The sequence below is a fragment of the Megalops cyprinoides genome, chromosome 24 (genome assembly GCF_013368585.1).
Source record: "Megalops cyprinoides isolate fMegCyp1 chromosome 24, fMegCyp1.pri, whole genome shotgun sequence".
Taxonomy (NCBI): Eukaryota; Metazoa; Chordata; class Actinopteri; order Elopiformes; family Megalopidae; genus Megalops; species Megalops cyprinoides.
In genome coordinates this window covers 8,281,528-8,308,529 of record NC_050606.1, presented here as the reverse complement: position 1 = coordinate 8,308,529, position 27,002 = coordinate 8,281,528, and the positions used below count along the sequence as shown (strand labels likewise).

Here is a 27,002-nt window from a genome sequence, read left to right as displayed (position 1 = left end):
TGGGTGACCGAGAGAATGTACATATTCTCCAAATGGGTCTTGAGTCTTACCATTGTCTAAAGATCAACCAAAGCGAGGCAGCTGGGAAATCGGGCTCCACAATCTAGGCTGTCTAAGATTCTAAAAGGCGCGTAGAGCAAGAACGAGTGAGACAGAAAACGAACACAAACCGCCCAGGCGCTCACCAGTGAGGCGGCGCATGTCTGACTAGACAAGTTTGTGATCAAACGGGGACTGCGCACAGCATGATACACCACACAACGCCAATCATCATGGAGACACTCGAATATAGGAGCAATTAAGTCAAATGAGTATTTTATGTTCGAGTTCGAGACGTTGACTGCGGAGCTGCATTGTAGCCACACTGCGCTAGCAGTTTCCACAGTGCCATTTTTATAATTAATGTTGATCACATTATATTGTTTTTTTTTTTTTTTTGACGAATACTTACAAACCTTCGTACAGGCTTGCTGTACATCGAAATACATTTTGTTACAGTTTTGAATTTAACTAAAGAAAGTTGTTTAATGCTTAAACATCCGTTTTATTTTTGAATTTTAAATTCTGCTTCTGAGAATCTACCGCTCGTGGTAATCAAATCGTTTTGAATGGATGCGAGTAATATCAGCAGTGAGTGAATGAAAGTGAATGAAAAGGTCCAGATGATTCATCGCTTCATCGAAAATTCTTCACTAAACCGATAACTCCAGCCGCGTCGACATCGTTTCCTCTTCCACAACCAGCTGTTAAAATATCTTTTTTCCCCTCTAACGCTCTGCTTTCAGCACTGGACAGCTCCTTCGCGCCACCTAACCATCCTTCAGAGAGGAATGATTGGCAGAAGCAATGGCCATACGTGAGTCAAGGACACTTTAGAAACCCTATAAGATAATGAAGGAGACGGGATTTGAGAGCAATTGGTTCCAGTAGTCCCTTTGGTGTAGTTACTGCTTGTTATGGGCAGAGGAGGGCGGAGTGTTTGCCACCAGAGTCTGATGCACGGCTCCGTGCTGTTTAGCAGTCGGATTCTTTTTTCAGTGCTCATTTCAGCTTGTTTATGTCCATGCGTGCCAGGCAAGATAACTGCAAGATTGTCTGGAGCAGTAGAAGAGCTGCTTTTCCCAAACGCAACGATTTAAATGAAAACTACTGCCGAGCGAATAGTGAAGCACGCAAGCTATTCTTTTTGCATCTGACTGAGAGAAGGATGTGAGCTACACTACGCTCAACGGTCTTCGCATTTTCAAGATCCAAGCTGGAGACAAGAGCGAACGAACTTTTCTACAGGTGAATACAAATTGATGGTACAATTTGCGTGGATTCTTAGGTTAACGCTTTATTGCTGGGAATTAAAAGAGTCTTCGGTGTCCTCTCGGCTAAAAGCGATATGGCTGTTTTTCTGGTTTTTTTGCTCTTGCAAATGGGATTTGCTGTTGGATCAAATTATGGATACGTGGAGTGGTCAGACCAGGATAAAGACTTGGACATCAAGGGACAGCAACCTCTTCCTAACCCACATGTGAACAGAGAACAGCAACACAGTCCGACTTATTTCACGAAGCCCACGACTGAGCGCACGGTCGTGGCACACAGAATCGAGGAGGACCTACCCAGGGTAGTTACGGCGTTTCTTCACACGGGAGATTCGTCTACGTTAAAACATGTCAACTGCTCCAGGAGATACGAACTGAGCAGTCTTAAAGGCAGATCATACATTACCTCCCATTATTCCCTACACAGTGTGCTTGACACGGTGGCGCACGCAACCAACTTCCTAAACATGATTTTACAAGCCAACAGTTCGAGGGAGCACAGCCTCGGACGAGACATACTGTGGTACCACGCGTTAGTTCGGAGTATTTTAGAGGGGGACCCTAAAATCCATCGGGCTGTGGTCACGTTCAATACCGAGTCGGCAACTCCCGGTCCCCACATTTTCCTCCAAGCAACAAGAACGGACAGCGAAATAGTTCTCCAAGATCTGTCAAGCACGGCCCACCATCGCTTGAAGAACAAGACGGCAGAATCGGAGTGGTTCAACGAGTTTAGGGACAAAAAGCACCCCCACGTGCAAAAAAGAGTGCTGAGCCAAGAAGCCAAAGCCAGTGACGCCCCGCTCAGAAGAGAGGACCGTTATGTCCTTGATAAAACTCAGATTAAGTGGTCCGCACCCTACCTTGAGTGCGAAAATGGTAATTTCATCCCACACTGGCTGCTTACTTTGTCGGCTGGATTCTACAGTCTAAAGCCAAATTTGGCCCCTGAGTTCAGGTACGTAAGGGTTTAAATTTGATGCGCTCTGGGTGTCATGAGAGAAATTCATTGCGAGCTCTTGGTTGAACATGTGAAACTTCGATTTGCACTTGCACACGTCTTCGTGTCATGATAACGTGTGTATTTCAAACGTTCACAGTTTCTAATTAAACCCAAGAGGAGAAAGCTTACTTGTGTTTATTTAGGATTATCGTCACCACACATTAAGAACTTCTGCTTGTGCGTGGGGGTTGCATTGAACCGAAAACCCACGACCACCTTGATTACACTGCGCTAGGACCTCGTGTGAAAGGATGAATTGCACTATCTAATTAAAACGGGTAAATATAGCAACGTGCAATGTGGCAGTAATAACGCGCTCTTGAGATTTTAAACAGTTCTTCCTCAGAGAGGAGGCACCAGCTTCCCCGAAGTGCCCCGAGCCCCTGCGCAGCGCGGATGTTCACGTTTGCAGCAGCACTGACAGCCACACTTGCCGCGCTTGACTGAAGGTGCAGAGGATGATGCTAAAAATAACCGCCAGTGTTCTTCAGTTGCAATGCTCGAGTCGCCTAATTATTTTTTTTTTTCACATTCTCGCCGGTTGCCCACCTCAGCGCGGGGTCTGGGCATCGTTACCCAGCACCAGTTGGTTGTTCAATTGCAAACTGACGCATTAAATTGATCCAGCTGACAACGCGGCGGTTGCGTGAGATTCTCAACGTGAGCTACTGGCAGTGCTGGTTTCTGTGCACTCGTGTACCATAGAGGAAATGACCGGCACTAATATGTTGTTTACGTATGTTCAGCGTGCATTATTAATGTACGCCTTCTCCGCCGAACACACCCTCTCAGCTATACCCCAGTAAACAGCAGGGTCACTGGATGTTTCCTTATTGTTTAATTTCAAATGATAGGCGTCGATTTCAGTGGAACTTAGTGTGAATACAGTACTACAAGCAGGTAAACACATAGTTTTGGTACTTACCAAAACATTTCTAGATGGAGTTTCAATCAGACACTCGTATACACTACACATAACAGCTTTATCAATCCAAATGATCAGGAACATTATTTATAACATAATTTGCTTGCAATGAATGTGGGAAGCAAACATTGATTTGTGTTTGATGTAAAATTAATCTCAAGAATAGCAAATCAGACTAATATGTGCAGGCCAGTGTTATAGGAACAGCTCCTCTAACCTCATCTGCGACTCTCCTCTGAAATAAACGGATGTGTCTGTTGCCCTGCGGGGTTTGAGTTTTTGGTGTACTCAAATTTGGACCACTGCCCATTGCTGCAATTACGTATTCTCTTCCTTGACATCCGGCCATGTCTTATTCTTGTTGGTCTCTGTCCAAGGTTGGCCAGTTCCTACAGACCACAAGCTAAATTTAACCTTCCCTACCTCCTTTTAAGAAAAGAAGTGAAACTGATGCTCCATATCAATAGCAACACCTTTCAGGGTCTTTGCCAGTGAAATCCCCCAGTCAATACTATTGCGAGTGTCCAAAAACTGTCATAACTCAATGTACTTTCAGGGATTTCTTTTATTAATATATGCATACAGATTAATGCATACATACTACTACACTAAGGAATTTAAAGAGAGCAGTAGCTGGGATGAAATATTGTGAAGAATTTATCATTTTATCAGTACTTTTTTGCTTAGCAGACACCATTATATTGGAGAAATTTTGATTCTTTTGCAGACCCTTAAATCTATTTACACACATGAATATTAACTGTAGCAATATAAGTGAAGGATCCTGCCCAAGTGTCCAGCACCAGATTTCTACTGTAACCTAGGTCTATCAGAGCAGGGGTCATATGGTCTCGTCCCTACGTCACATGCCTTTCACAGTTTGTTAACCTCCACCTCTGCCCTCCATGCAATATGCAGTATATTATTTACACATTGAAGATGATATGCGTTTTGGATTATTTAATGAACCATACACGAACATATACAGTACAACTTCATTTAAACAAAGTCTGTGAAATACTGTGCTTGTCCATGTAAGAGCAGATCTTGACCAGCAAAGCAGTTGCCTGTCTGCCCTTTGGTTGATGGCTGTCTCTTTCTGGAATCAACCTTTTCATTTATGAAAAATTCAATATTCAGCTGCAGGAAAGCAGACCAGCCTACACCTGACTCAGTCTGTGTGAGGCCATATTTATTATTAGACTTTTAAAGTTCATGTTTTGTGTACAGTTGTCAACACTGTGCATTAATGTTACATGCCTGGTATTTAGCCATCAAAGTAATGACCTTTAATTACTGGACTTTCATTAGATAAATTGACAGCCACATTGGGAAAAAAGCATATTATCACATTCAGCAGGTGGTCTTGAGAACAAAGCTATTCAGTCTGCTCTGTCATTAAATATGATATGCTGATGGACTTAAGAGGTGACTTGGGAGAGGATGGACACGGTTTAATTGGTTTGGCCACATTACGCTGTATAACTCTTGCCTACTCTGGGTGTTTGCATATGAATTATTAGGACCCAGCACAACCAGTCAGAGGCAGTTGAATACAGAACAAGATCAGATCTGGATTTTACAGCTATGGTTGTTAAACAACTGAAGTGTACTTATCTTATATCTCATACTCCCACCAAACAGAAGCAGTTAAAAAAACAAGAAAAAATCTCTTGTTTAAGATGGTGCTTGCTAGTCACAAACTAGCAGCAGTGTGGTGTAGTGGTAAGGAACAGGACTCGTAACCGAAAGGTTGCCGCTTTGATTCCCCACTGGGACGCTGCTGTTGTACCCTTGGGCAAGGTACTTATAAGCCAAAAAAACTGCCTCAGTAAATATCTGGTTGTATAAACAAACAATATGTAAAAAAAAAATGTAACCTATGTAAGTTGCTGGGAGCATCTGCCAGGGATCTTTAATGAAAAAGATAACATAAAATCAGACAATTTTGTAGAATGCAGACTATACAACCTATTAAGTGTATTGTATTTATATGAATATGAATATGAACCCTCAGTATTTACTCAACTGTTTCATGTTGTCTTTCATATAATGAGCAAACACAGCACTGATATTTAGGGAAACCAGGGTTAAAGTGAAGTTGAATGAACTCGGAATAATGGAGTGGTGGGTTTTATGAATAGTCGTATTATAGAGAGGCTTACTGAGCAGAGGTTTGGGAGCAGCTAGAAATGAGAGGCTCAATGTTAGTGTTTCATGTCATGCCATGATCAGATGTCAGATGTGTTATCCTTTTGCATAGTATAACATCCAGTGACACTGAAACAAACTTGATGTTTGCCCGTAAGAGTCATAAACATGTTGTATTTAGGATACATCAATGTTCTCAAGATTTCAAACACAAGACTATCTCCACATTGTAAAACTGACTGATACATATGTTGCTATTAGTAGCATAATGTTGTGGAGACAAATTATTCATTATGAAGTGACAGATTATGTAGTTCGCAACATTATTGCATTATATGCCGCAATATAGATCAAACATCTCTGATTACATTTTGGCTATTTTCTGATATCTTCATCCAAATAAGATTACAGGGGGATTGGTGTAAGGAATTTATGGGTATTACATCCTACCAGACTAATTGCATTGGGAACATACAGACTAAGAGAGGAACTGAGAATATTATTAGCATTGCCTGTCTAACAAGATCAGCTCAGCTTGTAACTACATTGTCCATCTGAATGTGCTGTGCTGAAATAATCTTTCACTCTGTGAAAACCATGCATGAAGCATACAGAAGCAGATAATGTGCAAGAAATTGCAGCTTGACCAAGCAAAGCAAAACAAGATGACTTGTATATGCACCAAAAAAAAGTAAACAAGCCTCTGTCTTTGGTTCACTGTCGAGTTAAAAAAACATAAAATGTGATGCAACTGAACAAAAAGTAGTACATGTCAAATTATGTAATTCAAAATACAATCAATGTATTTGCACACATTTCAAAAATATGCGGCATATATTACAAAAATATAAATAATTGGCTGATTTGTAAGTACAATTTTTACATATTCATTGGAAAGAATGTGTTTGACAGTATATACACATTTTGTTAGCTATATGTATAAAATGGCATGTGGATGTGTCAATAATTGATATATTTTTAACATAGCCTGTTCATTACATCCTGATGCATTCAAAATATACTCCCTGGATTTTTGATTTGATATCATTACAATTACACCTTTTCAAAATCACAAGTGCTATATCTTGTTTTGAGTCATTGCTATTTACTTAGATTTATTTCCTCAGTAATATTAGGCTTCTCCAATGGCTCCCTTTGCAGGTAGTTACTATAAGTTCATATTTTACTTACAGTAATGTGGACTGCAGCATTACAGATTCCCACTGGGCTAGATACTGACAGTGCAACAGTAATGCTATATGCTTTACTTTGCACAGTGGGTGAAGTGCATTATCTAGATTAGTGAACACAGCTTCTAGCCAAGACCAGCGCACAGTCAAGTCAATGCACACATCCATCTCCCGGTGTATCATATAGCAGAGATCTATTTGGCTGGATAAGTGTCTTGTCAGCTCTTTAGACCTTAATGACTGGAACTGGGAGGCCCGCCGGTTCAAGCTGCACTTTGTGTGCGGTTCTCTCCTGTGATCTCGGCTTCCCCTCGCACCCGAAAGAAAATGGCAGCCATATCATCCTCTTTGATGCCTCCAGCTCCTCCCGAGTGCATTTAACTGAAGCCAGTGCGTCCTCGCTCATGTGGCAGGAAGAGGAGATGGGGGGGGCTCCTCGAGTCAGTTTAACCTCTAAGCGCCTTTTCCTTACCTGAACTTAAGCAGGTTTCTTTTCCCGCACTTGGTTCATCTATTTTTTGCTACTGCTGAATTCACAATTCTGCTTGAGAGACAAAACAAGGTAACACTTGCCCAAAGGAAGCCGTAAGTAAGCCTGACCTTGGCGTACCTTTTCCTCGACTGAGTTTAAGCAGGTTCCTGTTCTTTTGTTCCTTTACTTGCGCAGTTATTTCGGCTACCGCTCCAAAAATAAAGTGGCTCAAAACCTGAAGTCAACATCAAGTACAAAGTGCAACGCAGTTAGACTACAGCCTCTTCATGCAGTGTCAGCTGGGCTTGTGACCTGTGAACCGCACCCCTATAATGTGTGTAAAAGTAAAGCTTAGTGGGACAGAAGAAAAAAAAGTGCAGACAGGAGAAAAAATCTCATTTGGATCTTTGATGGCCCAACAGAAGGACGAGCTTTGTTGAGCAAACAAAATGTTCCTAGGGTTTAGGCAGATGCATCCCAGAGCAGATGCCTCCATACTGGAGTATATTTTGGGGGCCCCTCTTTCCTGGCAGAACAAGCTGCCTTACCATCTCTAAGTGCCTATGAGCAGAAGTGGCAGGTTTTGCCTTGTATGAGCACATGGTCGCCAGCAAGACAGCGCTAAGTGTCGCTCTGTTGCGCTATTTCTCTTCCCTCTCAAAAAAAAACCTTTAAAGTACTTACGTAAGAACCTCCTGGAGGAAATAAAAAAAGAGATCCTATGGGTAACTCCCTTTCCCGGCCTAGTCCAGAATGTCTTAGTTGTCGTAGCAAAGGGTCTTTATTTATATCTACATAGTTAAAAATTGATGCCCCCAAAGGACCGGATGCAGCATTTCAAAATGTAAAATTTCATATATAAAATTGAAGTACAGCATCGAGTAATCATATACTACAGCTATAAATCTGTATTAAACCCTTTTATCCATGTGCTCTTCGGCCTATGTAAATAACAGGTGGAAATGCAGCTGCATACTACGCAACCTAATATACAACTTATACTCTTTGTACTCTATGTACTCTATGTATTGTATATACATAATATGCTATATTTTATTACAATGATTAATTTCTCTTTTTTTACATTGCTCAGTAGAGGTTGGGCTGAGCCAGTCTGGTTGGGGGAGGAAAACGGAGACAGAGAAGCATGTCGAGGTCTACCAGCATGCACGAAACTGCAGAATAGTGATAGCATGATAGCTTTCACCCCGGCCTGTCAGGGCCCTGACCGCTCACCGTCTGCTGTACCTGAAATCACGCGCTGGAGGAGATCCAGATGCTAACACCTGTGGTTTCACCACATGCTCAAAAAAGACCAAATGAGCACTAATGATGGCATGCTGCCAGCTGAACTCTTCTCTAAGTCTGCAACACATGACCTGTTAAAGGGCTCCTCTCTGACAGACTCAATACAATTCAGAAAAAGAATCATACTGATTTATGAAGTACACATATCATCATGTAAATCCCACTATATTTTTGAGTTCACCATCTACCTTTAACATCTGTTCTATACATTGGAAGGTCTGATAAAAAAAAAAAAAAAACAACTGTTCATGATGTCTTAGCTCTGGAGACCAGTGATCAGAGGGAAACCTGCTGCCATTACCTGTCGTTAAAAACAGTATTTCTGTTATATCCCAGTGCTGAACAGGAACACGTACAATTTAATCAGTGTTTTATTGGGCATCAACAGTCCTCTACTGTCAAAATCATGAATAGCTGAAACATAAGCTGTAATTATAATCACCTGTGGTAATGTTAAGCAGGAAGCATTTGCAGAATGTTTTTTTTTTTTTTACACTGATATTTGTAGAGTGTTTGGGCAGTATTGATTAATAGATTAGTTCTGCACAAAATTCAGTTTAAGGTGGGATTATGGATATTTAATTTAATGTTTATTCTGTGTTTTTAGTGTTTGTCAGGCTGTGTAATGAGTTCAATTTAAAACCTAAAACACAGATTTATCTGGATCATCATAATACGCTCTTGAAAATAATTACATGTACCTTCAAGCATAAACCATCAAGTTTAAGCATTTACAATAACGGCCACCATCTTATAAAGTTTCCTCACTTCTATCATATTTTTATCTTAATACTTCCACTTTCTTGGCCATTTTTATGATTGGAATTTGTAAAGGGCAGCCTCACAGAAAATCTTAAGTTTGATAAATTGCTTCTTGTCTTATGCTTTAGTAGGTATGAATACCAAAAGGCAAGGACCAAGTTTCAGAGAGGAAAACATTCTGTTGCCCTCTTGTTTTTTTTCTCACTTTGATGCCACTGTGTGACATTCCCACTCTCTAATGCATCAGTGATGAATGGGCACTTGATCTATGACTCCCTGCCACAGGTCAGTTTTTTTAATCTCCATTTGAGCATTCAAACCTTGCTGAAGGGGCGGAGAAGCATTTGAGCCTGTTTTTATGTTGAGGTTTCAAAAAATTTCAGTTGAAACCAGGTAAAGACATTGCGTTCCTATTACATTCCTGTCTGACTCCATTTCCCATAATGCCTAGAGCTGGTTGTGTTCCTTTTGCCTGTTTGCACATGGCAATTATAGCATTTAATTAAGTGGTCAAGAAGGTTTTTTTTATTATTAAAAAATGTGTAATAACAATGTGATTTGCAGATGCAATTTGCTATAATCCACAGAGAAAACAAAAGGTACAGCCATTCACTCTGTGTCTTCTGTGAGTGTTAGATTAGGGAACCAGGAAAGGATTGCAAATTCGCTAATGTTTGTGGTTGAAACAAATGAGGAGCTTTTAAATGCAGATAGCTACTATAGAAAAGGCCAAGAACAACTTTAGATTGAAGATGAACAACATTAAATTAAAAATGAAATGACCCTTTAAGAATATCTGTACTGTGCAGCCCCCATAGATTTGCAAACCGTCAAAATAAGCAGTTATACACTGAAATCATGTTTACATATGTTTTCTCTCTGTCTTTTTCTAGAGGGGTTGTTCGAGTGGATGTCAACCTCCAGGACGTAGATATTGACCAGTGCTCCAGTAATGGATGGTTTGCAGGGACACACAGGTGCAACTTAACCAGCATGGAGGTGAGGCAGCACTCTGAAGGGTGGTGGTTTGAAAGAGGATGTTTCACAAAATGCCATTCTCCTGTAACCTTAAACTCTTTTGTTTGAAAATAGTTTCATCCAGCATTGTCCTATTTGTTTCTTTTTAGAGGCCAGAATAAGAAAAAAAATACTCTGGAAACCCCAAACTATTATTCATATCTGCATGCACATGTACACACACACAGACATAGAAGCCAAAAGGCAGACTTTTCTTTAGTCCTCTCCCTAATACTTACACCTCAGCGGTACACATTCTCTCTGTCTTCTACAGAAGAGGCACTGGGAAGAACTGTGTAATTTAGGTTTCAGAATACAGCCCAAGACACTGCTTCCTAGTGTCTGAAGCAGGTACTACATGTATTTTTCTTTTTAATAGTTATGTGCATTTACCTCCTGGCTCCTTCCCTTCTTACCTGGCAACATTTTTGTACATACTGCGTAAGGCTGTGCTTCTTGACCTTCTTTTATTACCCATTGCACTGTTGCTTCTGATTAAACCTGGCACCTGGACTGCGATTGGCCCCCGGGACACCACGTTATAACATATATGTTATCCATATTGTGAGCTTTCTGCTTGCTTAATTATGTACAAAGAATGAACAGTCTATAGACTGTCTGTGGTGTTCGTTCTGAGGGGGACGTTTTGATCCAGTAACCCATTATAATATTTGTTCTATTTGTCTATAGCGGATTGTTGCATCACAACTCAAAACTGAGTCACTTTCATCCAGAATCGCACACCTGAGAACCCGATGTACGAACAGCTAAGCTTTGTTTAGACGCGTATTTATGTGTTTTTTTTTGCATTTTGCGGCGCTGCAGATAAAAGGATCCTGGAGATGCTGCCGGTGCCTGTGTGACACGCGTGCTGCCGTGCTGCAGCGTCGGCATGTAATACGCGTTTCTATTTCAGGATCGCGCGCGAACGTGCACGCCCGTGATGGGCGAGCTGGCGGTGACGGTTCTGCTCCACACGGGCAGTCGCAGCGCGATCGCGGAGCACGATTCGAATAGATTGCCGCAAGGGGTTAGCGTCCCACTGCCGTGCCGCGAATGACTGATCTGAGTTTCACGCAGAACTCCAGAGAGGCGTACATTTTGCCTCATCCATGCGAAACAGTACGGTTTACGTGACATGGGGATGTGTAGCCTATATATGTGTACTGTAGCCTATGTATCTTTTCTGTTGCTAAATGCTTCCACATGGGTTTGATGTTTTGGTCGTTCATTGCACAGGTTATGCTGCTTTTGTAGAGGTGATGCTCTCCATCAACAATAACTCCCCTCCAGGCAGAAAGACCCAATTAGTCTGCCATTTGAGGCAGAATGGGCTTCATCCATTATATACAACTACTTTAATCATCATGGATACAGGTTGGCAATTTCACTGATTGCAAATATGAATGATATTGTGCTCAAGTAGAAAAGAGTAATATTGCCATTTACTTTAATGTCAGAGTTAAAGACAGGTGTTGATTGATTACAGGGGTTATTCCATTGTGCAATGGATATTTATCAGTTCTGTTCATTCATGTGCTGTGAAATGCTTTGAGATAACCTGAAATAAGAGTATCCGTTAACTTAATAGTGATGTGTTTTGCTATTCAGTTGTAGTACTGTGTAACTCATGTTGGGTATCTTTGCACCATGATGTTTTGTCTTTTATAATCCATACGTATTCATCTTAATATATCGAATTATAAAAAGAGGACAATTGTGTTACCTGGATCTGACCGTCTTCCCATATTAAATAATGAGATGTTTTGTTTTGATGGTTTTATCCAAATGGCTCCAGGTTAGGATTTAGGATGGTATTTTTGAAACCTTGCGTGGAGTGGACCCCGCTCTATAATCTATAATAAATGTCGTGTAATGGATTGTAGCTGGCATGCTAAATAATTAACTTCTCTCTTTGTCTGTGTGTTTTCTTCACCCGGGATTAAGAAGCAAAAAAAGCCTCCATTCGGTTCACGTGCATTTATTTTTTGTTGTTTGTGTTCAAAATTACGCCCCTCATAATGTGTGTGTGTGCGCGCATGTGTGCACGTTTGTGTATGTGTGTGTATTTCTGTGCGTGGATTAAAATAGATGGTCAAGCTGCTGTCTACACAACACTGACCTTACTGTGTGCGATGACAGGACTGGCACTTAAAAAAAAAAATGTCCCAGAATGCTTTGAACCTTTCCCTTTTCCGTCAGCTCAATTGCTGGGGCATCTTGGTTTTGATGCAGTCACTGAGTCAACACTGACCAGGATTACCCTCAGATTCTGTTGTAAGAGATCGGGTGTTGGTGGCAGAAGAGGTGAGAGGGCTCATTCAGTGTGCACCTCCTATAGATATAGAATGCAGGGCTGTGCGGTGTAGACCCAGCGTCTGAGCACACCATGAGGGCAGAGTAATAAAACTGCTTTGTAACAAAGCCTTTTTTATGTAAATAAGAATGACTGTTATCTTGTTCATGACACAGATGCAGTCCTAGAGGAACAGCTTCTGAGTCCCTGATTTGATGGGAAAACCCATTCCCCCCAACCCCATCAGCTGACTTATTCACCTTTACATTAAATTTCCTACAGGTGCCAAGTATTTTTTATACTGCCTCCGACAACCACCACCCTGCCCACACAGAAGTCTTGTCTCCAGTCAACAATAATCAAAAAGAGAGTGAGGACTGGACTCGATAATATTTTGTGTAGGAGATGATTGCTTCATTTAGTCCAGAATGTACATTTTAATAAGTGCTTCCTTGTGAATCAAACCATGTAAGCATATCGGAGTGCTTAATTGGGAGGTACCCAGGAGAAGCAATTAAAGAATAATAATGCCGGCGTGGAAATACCATGGCAGGAAGCACTGTGAGGTTGCTAAGTGCAGTGGTGTGAACTGCCAGTAAATTAGTGCCAGGCGTTTGTTCGCCTTTGTTTCAGTTAGCTGAGCTCACTGTTGCCATGTGGGAGACTGTGTCTTTTTTAAATAAATCAATGAGTCATCATACCAGATTTTTTTCCCCTCTTCCTCTCGGTTTGAACTGAAATGCTGTCAAGTGTTTGAATCCACTGCAATTCAGGGATTACTGTATTTTTATTTAATCTGTGAAATCTGAAATATGAAATATCTTCAGTTCTTATAGGTCTCTCAAAACAAAAATGTGGCGAAATCTGAGATAATACTGAAAATATAAGTATGTATGAATTAGCATAAAGCTTACGAAAATGTTCATCTTAAGAAAATGTTCCCAGACTCAAAGATAATGTGTAAAATGTACATTGCCTGGTGACAATAGCCCTTAAGAACTATTGAAGACTATAGGAAATCATCCTACAGGTGATCTTTTGGTATACATGTGGAACATCTGCCATTTTCTTGTGAAAAAGAGTTGTGAGCTGATGTTTTGCCTTTTTTTCCCTTGTGTTACCTTTTCTGTACTCTTTTACTTTAGGATTACATGACTGTTTAAGTGAAAATGCTCAAGCTTTAAAAACACTGCTCAATTGCTCAGAATGTACTCATTAAATAAGTCAGCATACAAATGATAGATTTGATTTGAGCAAACCATTTCAACAAATACACCAGTCTCAAAAGGGATGGTGTACAAGGGTAGGCAATAACATGCCTCTAGCTGATACAAGAGGAAAAAACTGGAAACCTTAGTTTGCGTGAGGTCTTAAGTTCTGTATTTCCACATCCGCAGCCTGTAGTTTTGATGTTGCGAGGAGAAGCACCTTTCCTTTTGTCTGGGATGAGCCGTGGGTCTCCTCTGAGTGTGAACCGAAAGCAGGGCAGATGGGTGGAATGGCTGATTCACTGCGGCAAATGAAATATTACACAAGTATGCCTGGTCCTCTTAAAAATAAAAAAAAAACAGCTTCCATTGCCTTCAAGGTAGCCGTGTAAAAAAATAGAAAGTGCTCTATTTTCAGACTTGTCCTGCAGATGGTCTAGATCCTTTCCTGAGGTCTCGTTCAGCATCTTTCTTGTTTAATTTAGTGGTTCCCAGCCCTGACCCCAGGGGCACACCATGTAGGCTGGTTTTCCTTCATCTGAGCTGAGCTCAATTAATTAGGTTTGATTGGCTATTCATTTGAAGGATGGTATTTATTTTACATTTATACATTTAATCTTCTATGATATTTTGTGAAGGAAACTTTGCTGTCAAAGGTGTGTTAACAACAACAACAACAATAATAATAATAATAATAATAATAAACATTATTACTGTATTATTGTTAGTTTCTGGCACTTGAACACATTCTTTATCACTGTCTCAATTAAGCTGTATTGTAGTTGTTCAATTATTTGCTCTTTGCCTCACTGAACAACTAAGTACCCTTGGCTGGCAAAGTTGAATACCTGCCTGCACTGCGAATTTGTTTCTGGGGCACAAATGAACAGAAATAACTAAAGAACAGAAATAAAATGAAGAAAAACATTTCAAATCGCACCTTTCTGTTTGAGCAACTACACCACCAGCAGCTGTGTAACCCCTATCTGTACCGAACAACAGAAGACACTTGTAGAGTGATATCAAATCCAGATCAGCATTCAGTTTATATCTCAGTGAAACTTAATTGAAAGCTCAGCTGTAATGAAAACACACATAGTGTTTGACCCCAGTACAATGGAATGGAAATGCTGGCCTAATAGCTGACACAGAGCTGGTGAAATATTTGCCCCTTCCAATTTGTCCAGATTAACAGCCTCTTTAAAAAGAACGCTCTTGAATAACAGCGAGTGGAACAGGTTCATTCATTTTGAATGCATCCATCAGAAGCGAGATTACATAAGCGCCTCAGTTTATATAATTAGAGGATTTGATGTGTCGTGTGTGTGTGTGTGTGTGTGTGTGCGCGCGCACGGAGTTCTGGAGGAATAAATATTAATCAAGCGTTTCTCTGTTGGTCTTTTAGAAATGCCACGGTGGAGATAAATACGCTGATGGTAATGAGCACAGGCTGCACTCTGACGCCAGAAGAGATCCTTCCTTACTGTGCCCGTCTCTCGGATTAAAGAAGGAAAAAAAAATAATATTGTTCCTCTTTGTTGTAAAAGTTATTGGCTCGTTATCTGGACATCTGTGTAAATATATAAGCATCAATCACGCTCTGCCGCGTATCAGACGTGTTCTTCACTATACAAAAATAGTAACTGTTCAGACAAGCTCTGAGGTCTCTCTCCTTTCAGCCAATAGCCAGCTTTGCGTGTTCTGCTCCAAAAAGCCAACCCTCGGCCGGGCAAACACAGTGCTTGTGATTTGCATGTTCTCAAAATCACCCCATTCCACTCAGTTTTGCCACTTTACTCATTTACAGATGACTGACTTATTAGGGATTCATGGTTGGGATTAAGTTTGATGTTTGCCTTTAAAAATTTTGTTGAAATTGAATCATTCTTTTGGTGATGCACCCCTGGGTTCATTCAGTGCTTGTCCTTAACTTTGACTTGCAAATAAATGCAAGTGCAACTTTTTTCAAGACAGAGATTTTTAAACTTTTTTTTGTGATTGCTGAACTGGCCGTAACTCTTGCCTTTAATTGAAAGTCAGGATTTGGGTAAATGTTGATTGAGTCCAGAGGTTAATCCGATTTGAGTTTTGACTTCTGTTTTTTTCCCTTTTATCATTATTTTCCAGTTCAGAGTTCTTGAGCTGTTGCTATACTTTGACACTTTTTTATTACTGGTGGTGAAGAAATTGATCAAATAACTTAACCTTTCCTGGGGCCAAGTCAAGGTGCAAGATGGGAATTGTGTGGTAATCCTCATCTTGCACGTAGATTGGTAAAACTGGAATGCTAGCCATTATAGTTTTTGACTAAATGCTAATTTAATCTGAACCTCAAAGACTGACTGTGAGGGGCTCTCTCTTATAGTGGACTCTCCCCAGAAAATGGTGGAATCCTATCAGTTGCTTGCATAAAAAGCTCATCAGTCTGTGAGAATGTAAATCCATAACTTTCCATCATCAAAAGGGGCTTGTATCTTTGGCAGTCATCCAGCTAATTCCACATAAGTAATGTTTGAAGCCACAGCCCGGAAGGTGTATTTGATCTATTTTCTTTTATTTTTTTTGGCTGGTGGGGCTGATTAGTCACACTGTTGTGTACAACTTGTCACTTCTGTCAGTTTTAGGTAGCAGTTATACAATTTGATCTGGAGCCAGAAGAGATTCAGCAGTGCCGTCATTGAGTCACTGTCGAGACCTGAAATGATGTCCTTGAAGGTGTTCGCTCCTTTTGAACATATGTAATATATTTCACGCAAAGCGACATAAGTCGCTTTGGATAAAAGCGTCTGCTAAATAAATAAATGTAAATGTAAATGCATAATATGAAGTCAAAATATAAGGAATACATTTTGTTCCATGTTGCATGTTACATTTACAGGTACTAAAGTAAATGGCAAGTTTCACGAGATGTATAGGTTATCGCTACTTTAGTATATACAATTTTATAATGAACTGAACAATTTTACTACAATAACCTGAGATGTTTGGGCAGTTAAAAATAAAACTGTATTATGATATTAAAAAAATCATATTAAACTGAAGATAACGAGCAGTACTCACAATTCCTTATAAAACTAAAAACATAGTGTTTCAACTGTCATGATGGTCTTCACTACATTAATAAAGACATGAGAACCATGAGACTTTGAACCGTAATCCAGGTAATGCCAATCAAGTCACTACATGCCATAGCAAAAAGGCATAAAATTATCAGCTACTTAACTTCCTCACTCAAACTTAAGGATGATACACAGTGCTGTTAGTTTCATACACGCCTTTGACTTTGGTCATTTTGTCTGAGCAGAAGTTATTTTTTAGAGATTTTAGTCTTTTCTTATTTCTAAATAACATCGTTAGTGTGGTGTTAAATTGCTGAGCTCATTCAGCCTCTAAAATGACTGACATTCCTAATAAGTTATAATTGAGACTTATTTCCCAAACTGAAGTTCACCCACAACAGTTAATTTACAGTCGACGTGACTGTAACATTTTCTGTTCAAGCCCTAATGACAGAAATTGCAGGACTTTGGAGGAGATGTGTGAATCAGTCTGCAAAGGATGCAGGATCCCTTGCCAGACAGAGAAGATATTGCCAAGCAGAGAGCAAAAAATTGCACCAAGCTGGATGATCACGCATGGGAAGAGAGAAAAAGTTGAATAGCAACTGCAGTGGTGATGTCAGAGTGATGTCAGAGCCACCTCTGTAATGGAATATGGCTGTATTTTTGCGTTTTAAACCCAGCAGAAATCACCCGTCGCTGTGGTTTAGCTCCTCTTGTACGGGTCTTTCTGATGGATGCCGGCGCACCGATCCCCTCCCGGCAGCGAGGCAGATTCCCGTTTCCCGGGTGATGAGGTTCTCCTCCTCAGCCGCGCTTGAGCGGAGATTTCAGACGCAGCTCTGCCTCGCTAATGCCGAGCGCGCCGGCGGGCAGGGGACGATTCATCTCCATAGAAAACCCAGCCGACGTCTAATATAGCGTTCGCGGCAGCTGGATATTAAAATGGGTGTCAACAAAAACGCAATCTAGTTAACCAAAGCTCATTACACCTGATTTAATCTGTTCCAGTGACCACCCCAGGAGCCTGCCTGGCCAGCAGGAACATGCACATGCAGAGATAGTATGGAGAAGTATGCCCATTTCCCCATTTTAAAAGCAGTCTACTACAATAGTATTCATGAAAAAGATATACAGTGGTTTTACCTGTGATTTAATCGGTGAGGTGCTGATAACAAGTATGAGGAGCGTTTACTTCTCCCATACATATTAAGAGGCATTTTGATTGAAAAGTGAAAAACATAACTACTGTACTGTATGTCATTCCTGGATATTTGGCCTGGTGATAATCTAGTCATTAAACACCCTCTCATCTTTGTTTACAGTGGAATCAAATCATTTTTGCCAGATCATCAGTCAAATTACGTTTGCTTAATTTGTCAAATTGACATCAATACCGCAAGGTCTGTTTATGCTACGCTTTATGAATTCTGAGGACAGTCATCGCACTATGGTATGCCAGCAAAGAAACTCGGCTGACTTTTACATATGTTGCCATTAGAATGTCACTATGAACAGAAGTCTTGTCCCAGGAACAAGGGGCCTGAGACAGGATCCTGTGAAACTGAAGGGGCAAACTGACAGGTCATTCATACTGTAGGATCAGCCGTATCAACTGCACGTCCTGTCGATTCACATTCCAGACCATTTTAGACACGGGCCTCCAGTAATTAAGATCTGAGTTAGAATATACACCAAAATCCAACTGGATGTCCAGTTAACACCACTTAAGAGATCCTTATGAAGCATGGTGAACTTATTTTGTATAGCACTTGTCTTCAATTATTGTCTTGATTGTTTAATCATGTTGTAATGTTGCCTCCCAAAGTACACTTCTCTTGACCTGCGTGCAGAACTTTGGCCATTAGTTGAGGACCACTAAATGGACTAAATAATGCACACCAACTGACCGGTGAAGTCAGAATCAAGAAGTGACCTAAAGATGGAAAGTCCCCAACTTCAGTTCACAAGACAGCGCAGTCAGAGAACCAGTGGAAACTCAGAAAACTGCTGAAGCCGGAACATTCTGCAAACTTAATGCACAGAGGTGATGGACTTGCTCCAAACGATGGGCTTGTGCTGTACCTTTAATAAAGTACCTTTTTCAAGTTTAATGATTGATTTTCCACTGGGTTCCAGGTGCCCTTTGAAGATGAATGACTGTTGGGGGCTTGTGTGGCGATATTATTTTGTTGTGATTTTCCAACATGGCCTATCCGTGCTTTGGAAAAGTGCTGACATCTTAATAGGAAGTGTTGATAGGCTTTCAGAATGTTTCACACAGACCATTAACTTTTACGGCTTTGTCTAATGGGACCACGCTACAATCTTTCTGTTGATAGTATTCTCTAGCTAAAGAAAATGGAGCCTTTTGGACTAAATTTCTTATTCTTATGAGTGGTGTCTTGGAATAGGTTAACACAAGAAATTCACAGTCTTCTTAACTGTGGCCTTTTCTTTAATAAGATTCTTTAATACTGCAGCAGTTTAGTTTACCTTTAAATGCAATGGCGAGAAAAATGACCCCCTGAATTGTTCTTGATTTCGGCAAAAAGCAGATCCATTTAAAACCTTAACATGGTGAAAAAAGTAATCTTCCAGCCTGATTACTGTTTCTATGCACTGATAATTTTCAGTACCTTGAGGAATGTATCCAGCTTGGTCTAATGGCTCATCTTTGAATCAGTCTGCTTTATGGTATAATAAGGGCTACATTGCTTCGTGCTTACTGCTATATTTGACACCACCCCTTCTTTCGATCTGCTGTTCAAAGCATGATTGGATTGTGAACCCATCTCAGGGGAGAACACATTGGAAATTACAGTGGAAGAACAGGAAGACGTTAGGGAGACAGATGATTGGCCAATATCGGCTGCATGATACAAAATAATTTCCTCTGTGTAAGGTATGGAACAGCCTTTACCATGTGCACAAATAAAAAAACTGAATTCCATATGTAATAGCTCCTCAATATTTCTTCTGTTGCATTCACATCTATTCACATTCATCTATTTCATGAAGAAAATTGCTTTTATGTGGGGGGAAAAAAGCTTATTTGAAGCACAGCAGAAAGTAAGTCTTCTTTTGTAAAGGAACTTTCAAAGTAGATGTATTTATGTAACTAAGATACCTGACAATGCAATCACCATGCATCTGTTGCAACACCATGTTTTAGTATAGCTTAACCCTGCATCACGATGCTTCAGAAGAGGGTAACCCTCCATCACCACACTTTAGCATAGCATACTATAAATCTCAAGAATAGTGCACTCAGGTAAACACATTTTTTGAATTGATGGGGGAGGTATGCTAATGTTAACAACGATTATCACACCAAAGGCCAATAGGGGCTGTTGTGCCATTTAACAATGTTGGTCAAGCTAACGCAGGGCATGCGGCCATTTAACTCTTGCCTCTGGCTATATTTATAAAGGGCATTACTAATTTGTGTTTTATTGATGGTTACCTGAAAGGCTGAAGCTTAGAACATGCTTAATTATAGAACTTGATTTAAGTGCCTGAAGGCATTCTTTTAAATTCCAGCTTGTGTGTACATAATACATGTTATTACTGCTGCCTTTAAGTACCATTAAGCCAGACTGCTTAGATGATGCTGATGTGTTGTGCTTTTATAAGCTTGACGTCAATCAACGGATGTCATAACACAGACGGATGCAACACAATGTACACAGCCGAGTGGACTTCAACCAACATCTTTAGTTTAGCGGACGATACAGCCCTAATATTAATGAATTCTCATGACAGTGTGGTCAAAAGACAGCTCTGGTGTAAACAAGAGACAAAAACAGACGCACCCCACTCAGAGATATTACATTTTCCTCTCAGATATTTCATTTCTCTTATTAAACCTGAGAGTTATCAGAAGAGACACGGGGGCCCTGGAGAAATCAAAACAGGACCAGACCAATCACCACCAGCAAGCTTTGGAGGGCCTCCAGCTAGACATTAAAAACGCTGCACGCTGAGCAGTCTCGAACTTTTTCCTCCTTGTCAGGCGCAGCCCTGGCTTGGGGATCTGAGGCCGCTCTGGCTGATCAGCGCCAGGTCTGCCATGTTCATCTGCTTTAATTAAGCAGACAGACTGCTGATGGGAGAGTAAGGCCCATCCATCTGTAATCATGGGGCCCAGTGCCCAGCATTTATTATTTTTTTGGGGTGGGGGGGTGTTGGGATTGTACGCTGGCCCACAGGAGTCGGGGACGTGCGTACCAAGAGAGGCGGGTCAGAGGAGGACAGCGCCAAATCTCACCAGACCGACGGGCCGAAGATTCATTACACTGGCTCCACAACGGTTTGGGTTCCCTCTCCTTCCCGTGTGGGACCAATCCCTTCTTCTGTACTTATGCTCACCGCTGTTCTTTTATTACCCCGTGGGGTGTGCTTCTAGTGCAGTATACCTCTCCTTATCGGCACACGCCTGCCAGGAATGGAAGCCACTGGTTAATTTACCCCCCTCCTGCCTCCCTTGGCTGTGAGGATATCAATACCCATCCCACCTGTACGTCCTACAGCAGGGAGCGGATTAGTGGGGGATCCTCACTGTGTGAGTTCCGGGCAGCTGTCATTGGAAGACCTGACCCCGTGTTCTGACTTTGTACTGAAAACGTACCACAGTTTAACAGCTCATCATTTGTGAAAACTGTTATAGGCTGATAGCTTACAATTTCTCGATAGCTTGCAGCTCAGACACTTCCGCATAAATCCTTACTTATTACAGAGAACTAAAACAGCAATGAATGTCCGTGCTATATTTATCATTTCATTTAGGTTGGCATGGGTTATCACCCTTTGAACAGACTGCTTCATTAAATAGTGATTAATTTCCTGTAACTGTTCAGGTAACCCCAAGCTTTAACAGTTTTTTAAAAGAGGTTAAAAAAAAAAACAATTTCATTTTATGTTATACCGTCGTGCTGTCTAGGTTTGAGCTATGTTCACTCTAATGGAAAGCAAGGGATGTGTTTGCCGCTGTCATAGGAAAGATCACACAGCCCTAGTGTAAGAGTTACAACTGCTGTGCAACACAAAAAAATAATTCCACTATTTAAAAAAATTTTAAAAAGTTCCTCCTTAATGTTGCTGTTGTGTTCGGACCACGTCGACCACATCATAAGTGCATGACCGTGAACCCCTGCTGAATGCTCATTACCACCTTCACTGCTGTTTTAAACATATGCTGTCTCCCTGCGCGTCCCGGGACTGAGAGCCCGGAGCTGACTCGTGTGTGGAGATAGTCATTGGGACGCTGTGCTCTGCTGCGTTGTAATTAGCCGCCCCAGCTCCTGAGCAAGCGGCCAAAGCCCAGGAGGAGGACATTTCTCATCAGTCACAGTTTGTCTTCATTTTCGAACACAGACTTCAGTGTCACCCGGGGAACAGGGAAGCACCCTGAGCCATGCCCTGCTACAGACGGCTGTCCTGTTACAAATTACCACAGGCTTATTTTAAGTTTTAGACTGTGTGCATCCATTTCCAGGCAATAAGAGTACTAACAACATTTCCTGATTTTAATGACTAATGACTGACCTGGCCAAGGTGTAGTATTTTGTGTTTACAACAGATATATGCGCCTATATTTTTTGTAAGCAAATTTTGTATCTGTTTAAGGAAGCAGAAAACCACATAATGGGAGGTATTTCATGCTGCTTTGGAATTAGTTGTAAAAGAAGGCAACACAGACCATTCCTGATTTGCATATCATTGAAGTGTTCCATAAAAGCACCACGCTAAACGTCAGAGAGGCGTTACTATTAAAATGTAACACCTGTCCATGTCTTATCGTAAGCAGGTGGAAAAATGCTGTACAATTAGAAAGCAGCCTGTCGTCTGGTGTCTGTGCGTATGACATGTCACTGTTTCAAGACTGGCAAGATGGCTGGTTGTTTGAAATAACACAACGTAAACGCAACCACAGTCGTGTTAGCACGTGTTCTCAAGATAATCAGCTGCAGTGCCGCTGTGGGGAAATACAGAGCACCCCTTCTTCATGGAGTCCCTTTAGTTAATAATATGAGACTTAAGCTCCCTTTGACTCGGCTTCACTTTTCTGTTGGTATCAGGGCCTTTTACCGCTGTTATGTCAATTGCAGTTGATTGCGTCTGACACACTTACTTTTACTGGCTTATGGAGATGGGGGATATGTTTTTAATCTATCAGGTAGCAATTAATAATAATAAAAATGATTAAGGTGGTGGATCTAAATGGGTAGATACCAGTCACTTATATGCATAGTTTGTAGTTCTAGAGGTTAGTTTACACGGAAAAAAAATTGCTGGATATATTAAAAGAAGAGCTGCAGGGGGACTTACAGATTTGTGATTACTATGTGTTTAAGCTGTCTGATGCCAGTAGTGTCCAGTGCTCCATACCCTCTCCATCCCATCGCCGTGCTGCCAGTCATTTAATCTCCATCATACACCCGGCAAATGGCTTCGTAGCCACCGCACTGCAAAATACACAACAGTAGAATTTGCCAGTAAATGCTACAATAAAGGGAAGCGGATATTGCCATTCTGAGCTACTGTCAGTGCCAGGCTTCAAAAAGGGCATTAGAATGGATGGATGCGGTGCCTTTTGCTTTGTGTTGCTGGCTAGGAGGTTAATGGTGCAGGTTATGAGATACAATAGACAAAATAGACTGAGGCACACAAACAGGACGAGCCTTTGAGTCACTGTAATATATATGATCACTGGTTACACACAAGAAGCCATCCATCATATTGGTCAAACGTAATGAATATTGATTGCCTCAGACTCCATTTGCTCTCCTGGGTTCAGAACAGTGGCTGTGCTTTCCAGACTTCCTCATCCTCATTGGTTTTCCACCACTATCTCTCTTTTCATAGGTTCTTCGCAGTAAGTCCTCTAGGAGAAAGTATTTGAAGGGGGTTATGGGGTGCATGGGTAATGAGCTCAAACAGTTCACTATCTATAGTGACAGCTAGCACCTAATGCTTTGATTTGTTTTGTAATTAATCAAAGACAAACTGAATTGACTGTTTTATAAGGTCATATAAGGAACAAACCTAACTGAAATCATACTGGTATTGGAAATCATCCAAGAAATCAATGTGCAGCGTACAACAGTGTGTAATAGAATATAATAAAACATAATAATAAAAAACAAACATGCACAGTCTTTTTTAATGCTGCTAAGCCACACCGTGGTAGACATTCATGAGTTCAGATTAATTTTGGTACTTGCTTCTGCTTTTTTTTTTTCGGTGATGGCTCTGCCTCAGGCTCCATGCTTGCTTGGTGAAATAAGTTCGCTACATAGCCTGCTTTGCTGTCAGTGGTGTGGTAATCTACTTCCATGCAGTATGTGCAACTCTGACTTGTGTATAGCTTTTGATGAACAGCATGGGTCTATAAATAAATAAAATACATCACCCTGGAAAAGGCACTCCCAGCAGAGAGTGGGAGGTTAAAAGGAGGAATAACCACTGACCATTTAATAAGAACACATTTTATGTTGTCACAAGGTTTTAATTGCATAAAATATTGGGGCAAACTGTGTCCCGAGACTTGTAACTAGAAGCCAGCAGGTTCAAGTGCAGGGTGGGCAGTGCTGTGCCATTGAATAACTCCAGAACTACTTCTGCAATCAGCTAACTGTATCAATGGATGAACTGAAGTTATGCAAGTCACTGTGTACACAAACCACCTCTGATTGTTGTAGAACAGCACCTGTCAATGACCCCTTTACCATTCTATTTGTATAGAAATATACAATTACATTGCGCTAGGGAGTAATGTTTGTTAGGTCTGTACTATATTGCATGGGGGCACTGTAACATAACATGCTCTGTTGCCCTGGATAAGTACTTTTGCCAAGTAAGTGAATAATGTAATTCAGAGAGAGAAGAGGCCCACTCATTCTGTTTAAGAATTACTCTTCATAAGCAAAAACACTAGCACTTTATGACTCACCTTTTTTTTTTGCCAAATCACATGTCCCAGTCCAAAAAAAGTGAGGTGTTACTGTAGGTGCTATGGATGAATTATTTAAATGAGAAACTGTCACTTTCTTATTTCACCTAAAACAACTCGCCTTGTGAAAACTACAAACAACACATTGCACTGACATTTTGTGTCACTTTTTTTTTTTAAGGTCTACACATTTACAGAGTGTGTGATAATGCAATGCTAATCAGCGGAGCACTGGAGGTATTTGTGTCACACTAATAAAGCTAGAATACTGGGAATATTTTCAGGATGGAGGGCTGCACTCATTGTATCCTCCAAATTTTAATGCTGGTGTCTCCTGCAGTTGAAGGAGCTCTCTGATGTGAAGGGGAAGCTCTCTGTTTTGTTTTGGGGGGGGGGGGGGGGGGGGGGGGGATGGTTTTTTACACCACAGACAGCTCGGGACGGGGAACTGTAAGCACTCCTCAAATTTCGGAGCGGAGGCGGAGGGCTTTGCGGAGCCTCTCTTCCCCTGGCTTTGATCCCTCCTTCTTTTCAGTAATCTGACTCATGCTTGCCGGGTGGAACGCGCTTGGTGAAGACATCTGCACCACGACGCGCACGCAGCCAAAAAGAATCGCACTCCGCTCCGCGCACTTAAACCACCCTCTCAACACCCCAGAATTTCTGAGGCAAGCACTTATGGAATGTTTTCTTTAAGAGGAAGGGGGGGGGGAAGTTCAGCATAACCTAGCACACTTTAATGATTTATAGGGGCAGGACTCTTTTGTGCTGTATAGGTATACGTGGGAGTGAGAGAACAGAGTGTTCACACTGCAGGGAAGCAGATTTGAACTGTTTCCTGTGATACAGCGGTCTTCATAACAAACCAGCTCATTTGAAATTCTGTCCCGGTTTCTTGACAAACTCTATGGTAATCTAAATCTCATACAAACCTCAGACGAAAGAGAGAAGAGTCTCAAACTACCTTGCTATGCCAGCTGAGGACTGGGGGCTGGTGAATGGTGAAAGGATTCTCTGCTCTAATGACTTATTGCTTTTCATTTCACCAAACTGAGTGGAAGACAAGGAAGAGCATGAAAGGTTTTGGGGTTTACTGCGCCTTTAAAGTCATTCAAATAAATACCTGAATCAAATTCTAATAAATTCATAATCCGTTGCTGTTGCACAATATCTACTTTAACCATGCTAAAATCACACTTTAACCACACGCTAATCACCATCATAAACACATTCTCATCGCATTGTAACCACAGTCACAAAAGCTGCACAGTTTCAATGCAATGTCGATGCTCGGTGTCCTAACAAAGACAATCTTGGATGTGATTCTAAGAGTTTTAGGGCTCCCCTGCCTGTGCCCGCACCTGTCTAATCCCTGCTCGCAGCGATTTTTTACACTGTATTATTATTGCTGAAACCCACTCGGTCACAATGACGCTGTTAGGTGTGTAGGAGGATGTCTTCATAAATGTTTTTTTTTCCCCCCCTTCATTTTTGTACATTTTGTCTCACATTTACTTCTTTGATGTTCTGAGTCATATTTGATTAAATAATGTGTTTCTTCTATATGCTCTTTCCAGTTATTAGCAAGAGCTGTGGCTTCCCTGTTATGCACTGTGTACAGAGAGAGTGCATGCTGGATTTACATGCTGACCTGGCACACAATAATAAGCATGGCACGCAGATACAGGGAGAGGACTTGCAGTGCCCTTGTGAGTCATCTGCAATGGAGTTATGAGACTTAAATACTTCCTTTTCTTCTATTTTACTGAAGGGTATTATTGCACTTTCACATAAGGACTTGATTTTTTTTATTGTAGCTCCTGTTTTGTACTCAGTACAGCACTGGTTATTACAGCACTATGAGACTGATTGACAGATACTCAGATATGGTCTGCCATTTTTTGCACGTACTGCTTTCCACACGGCCTTATTACATGCAAGTTGGTACTTGGTACTTGCTTTGTGAGTCGCTCTGGATCAGATCGCCTGCCAGGTGGCTGAATGTGAGTGTGAGTAGGGCGTGGGTTTGAAAGTGATGTTCCCCACTGCTTGCTACAGTGGCTAATCCAGCCCCAGGAAGCTATCGGCCAGGTGGCCAAGGTGATGATTACCGCCTCCGGTCTGCGGCGGACTATTAACTGGAACACACAAATGGATCTAACTGCTTGCTTTCACATTCTTTTGTTGAGTTATTGGCCTCTCATTGAGCGTATTTCGAAACAAATTTGAAACTAGCCCCTGATTCATTATACTGAATGCAGTAACAGCCTTTCCTCTAGACAAAATTGGTGATGGTTACTTGACCAGCAATATCATTTCTTCCATCACAGCATTTATGAAACAG

General features: G+C 41.2%; 1 protein-coding gene across 1 annotated transcript in view; it reads left to right on the top strand.

Moving 5' to 3' along the window:
- The first annotated feature begins 1,257 nt into the window (after window positions 1-1,257).
- gpr158b (G protein-coupled receptor 158b) overlaps window positions 1,258-27,002 on the top strand; it is a 62,015-nt gene continuing 36,270 nt past the window's right edge. The window contains exons 1-2 of the mRNA XM_036519131.1: window positions 1,258-2,271; window positions 10,018-10,123. Coding sequence (XP_036375024.1) covers window positions 1,388-2,271; window positions 10,018-10,123 — 990 coding nt within the window. The 5' untranslated portion in view covers window positions 1,258-1,387. The remainder of the gene's footprint in view (window positions 2,272-10,017; window positions 10,124-27,002) is intronic.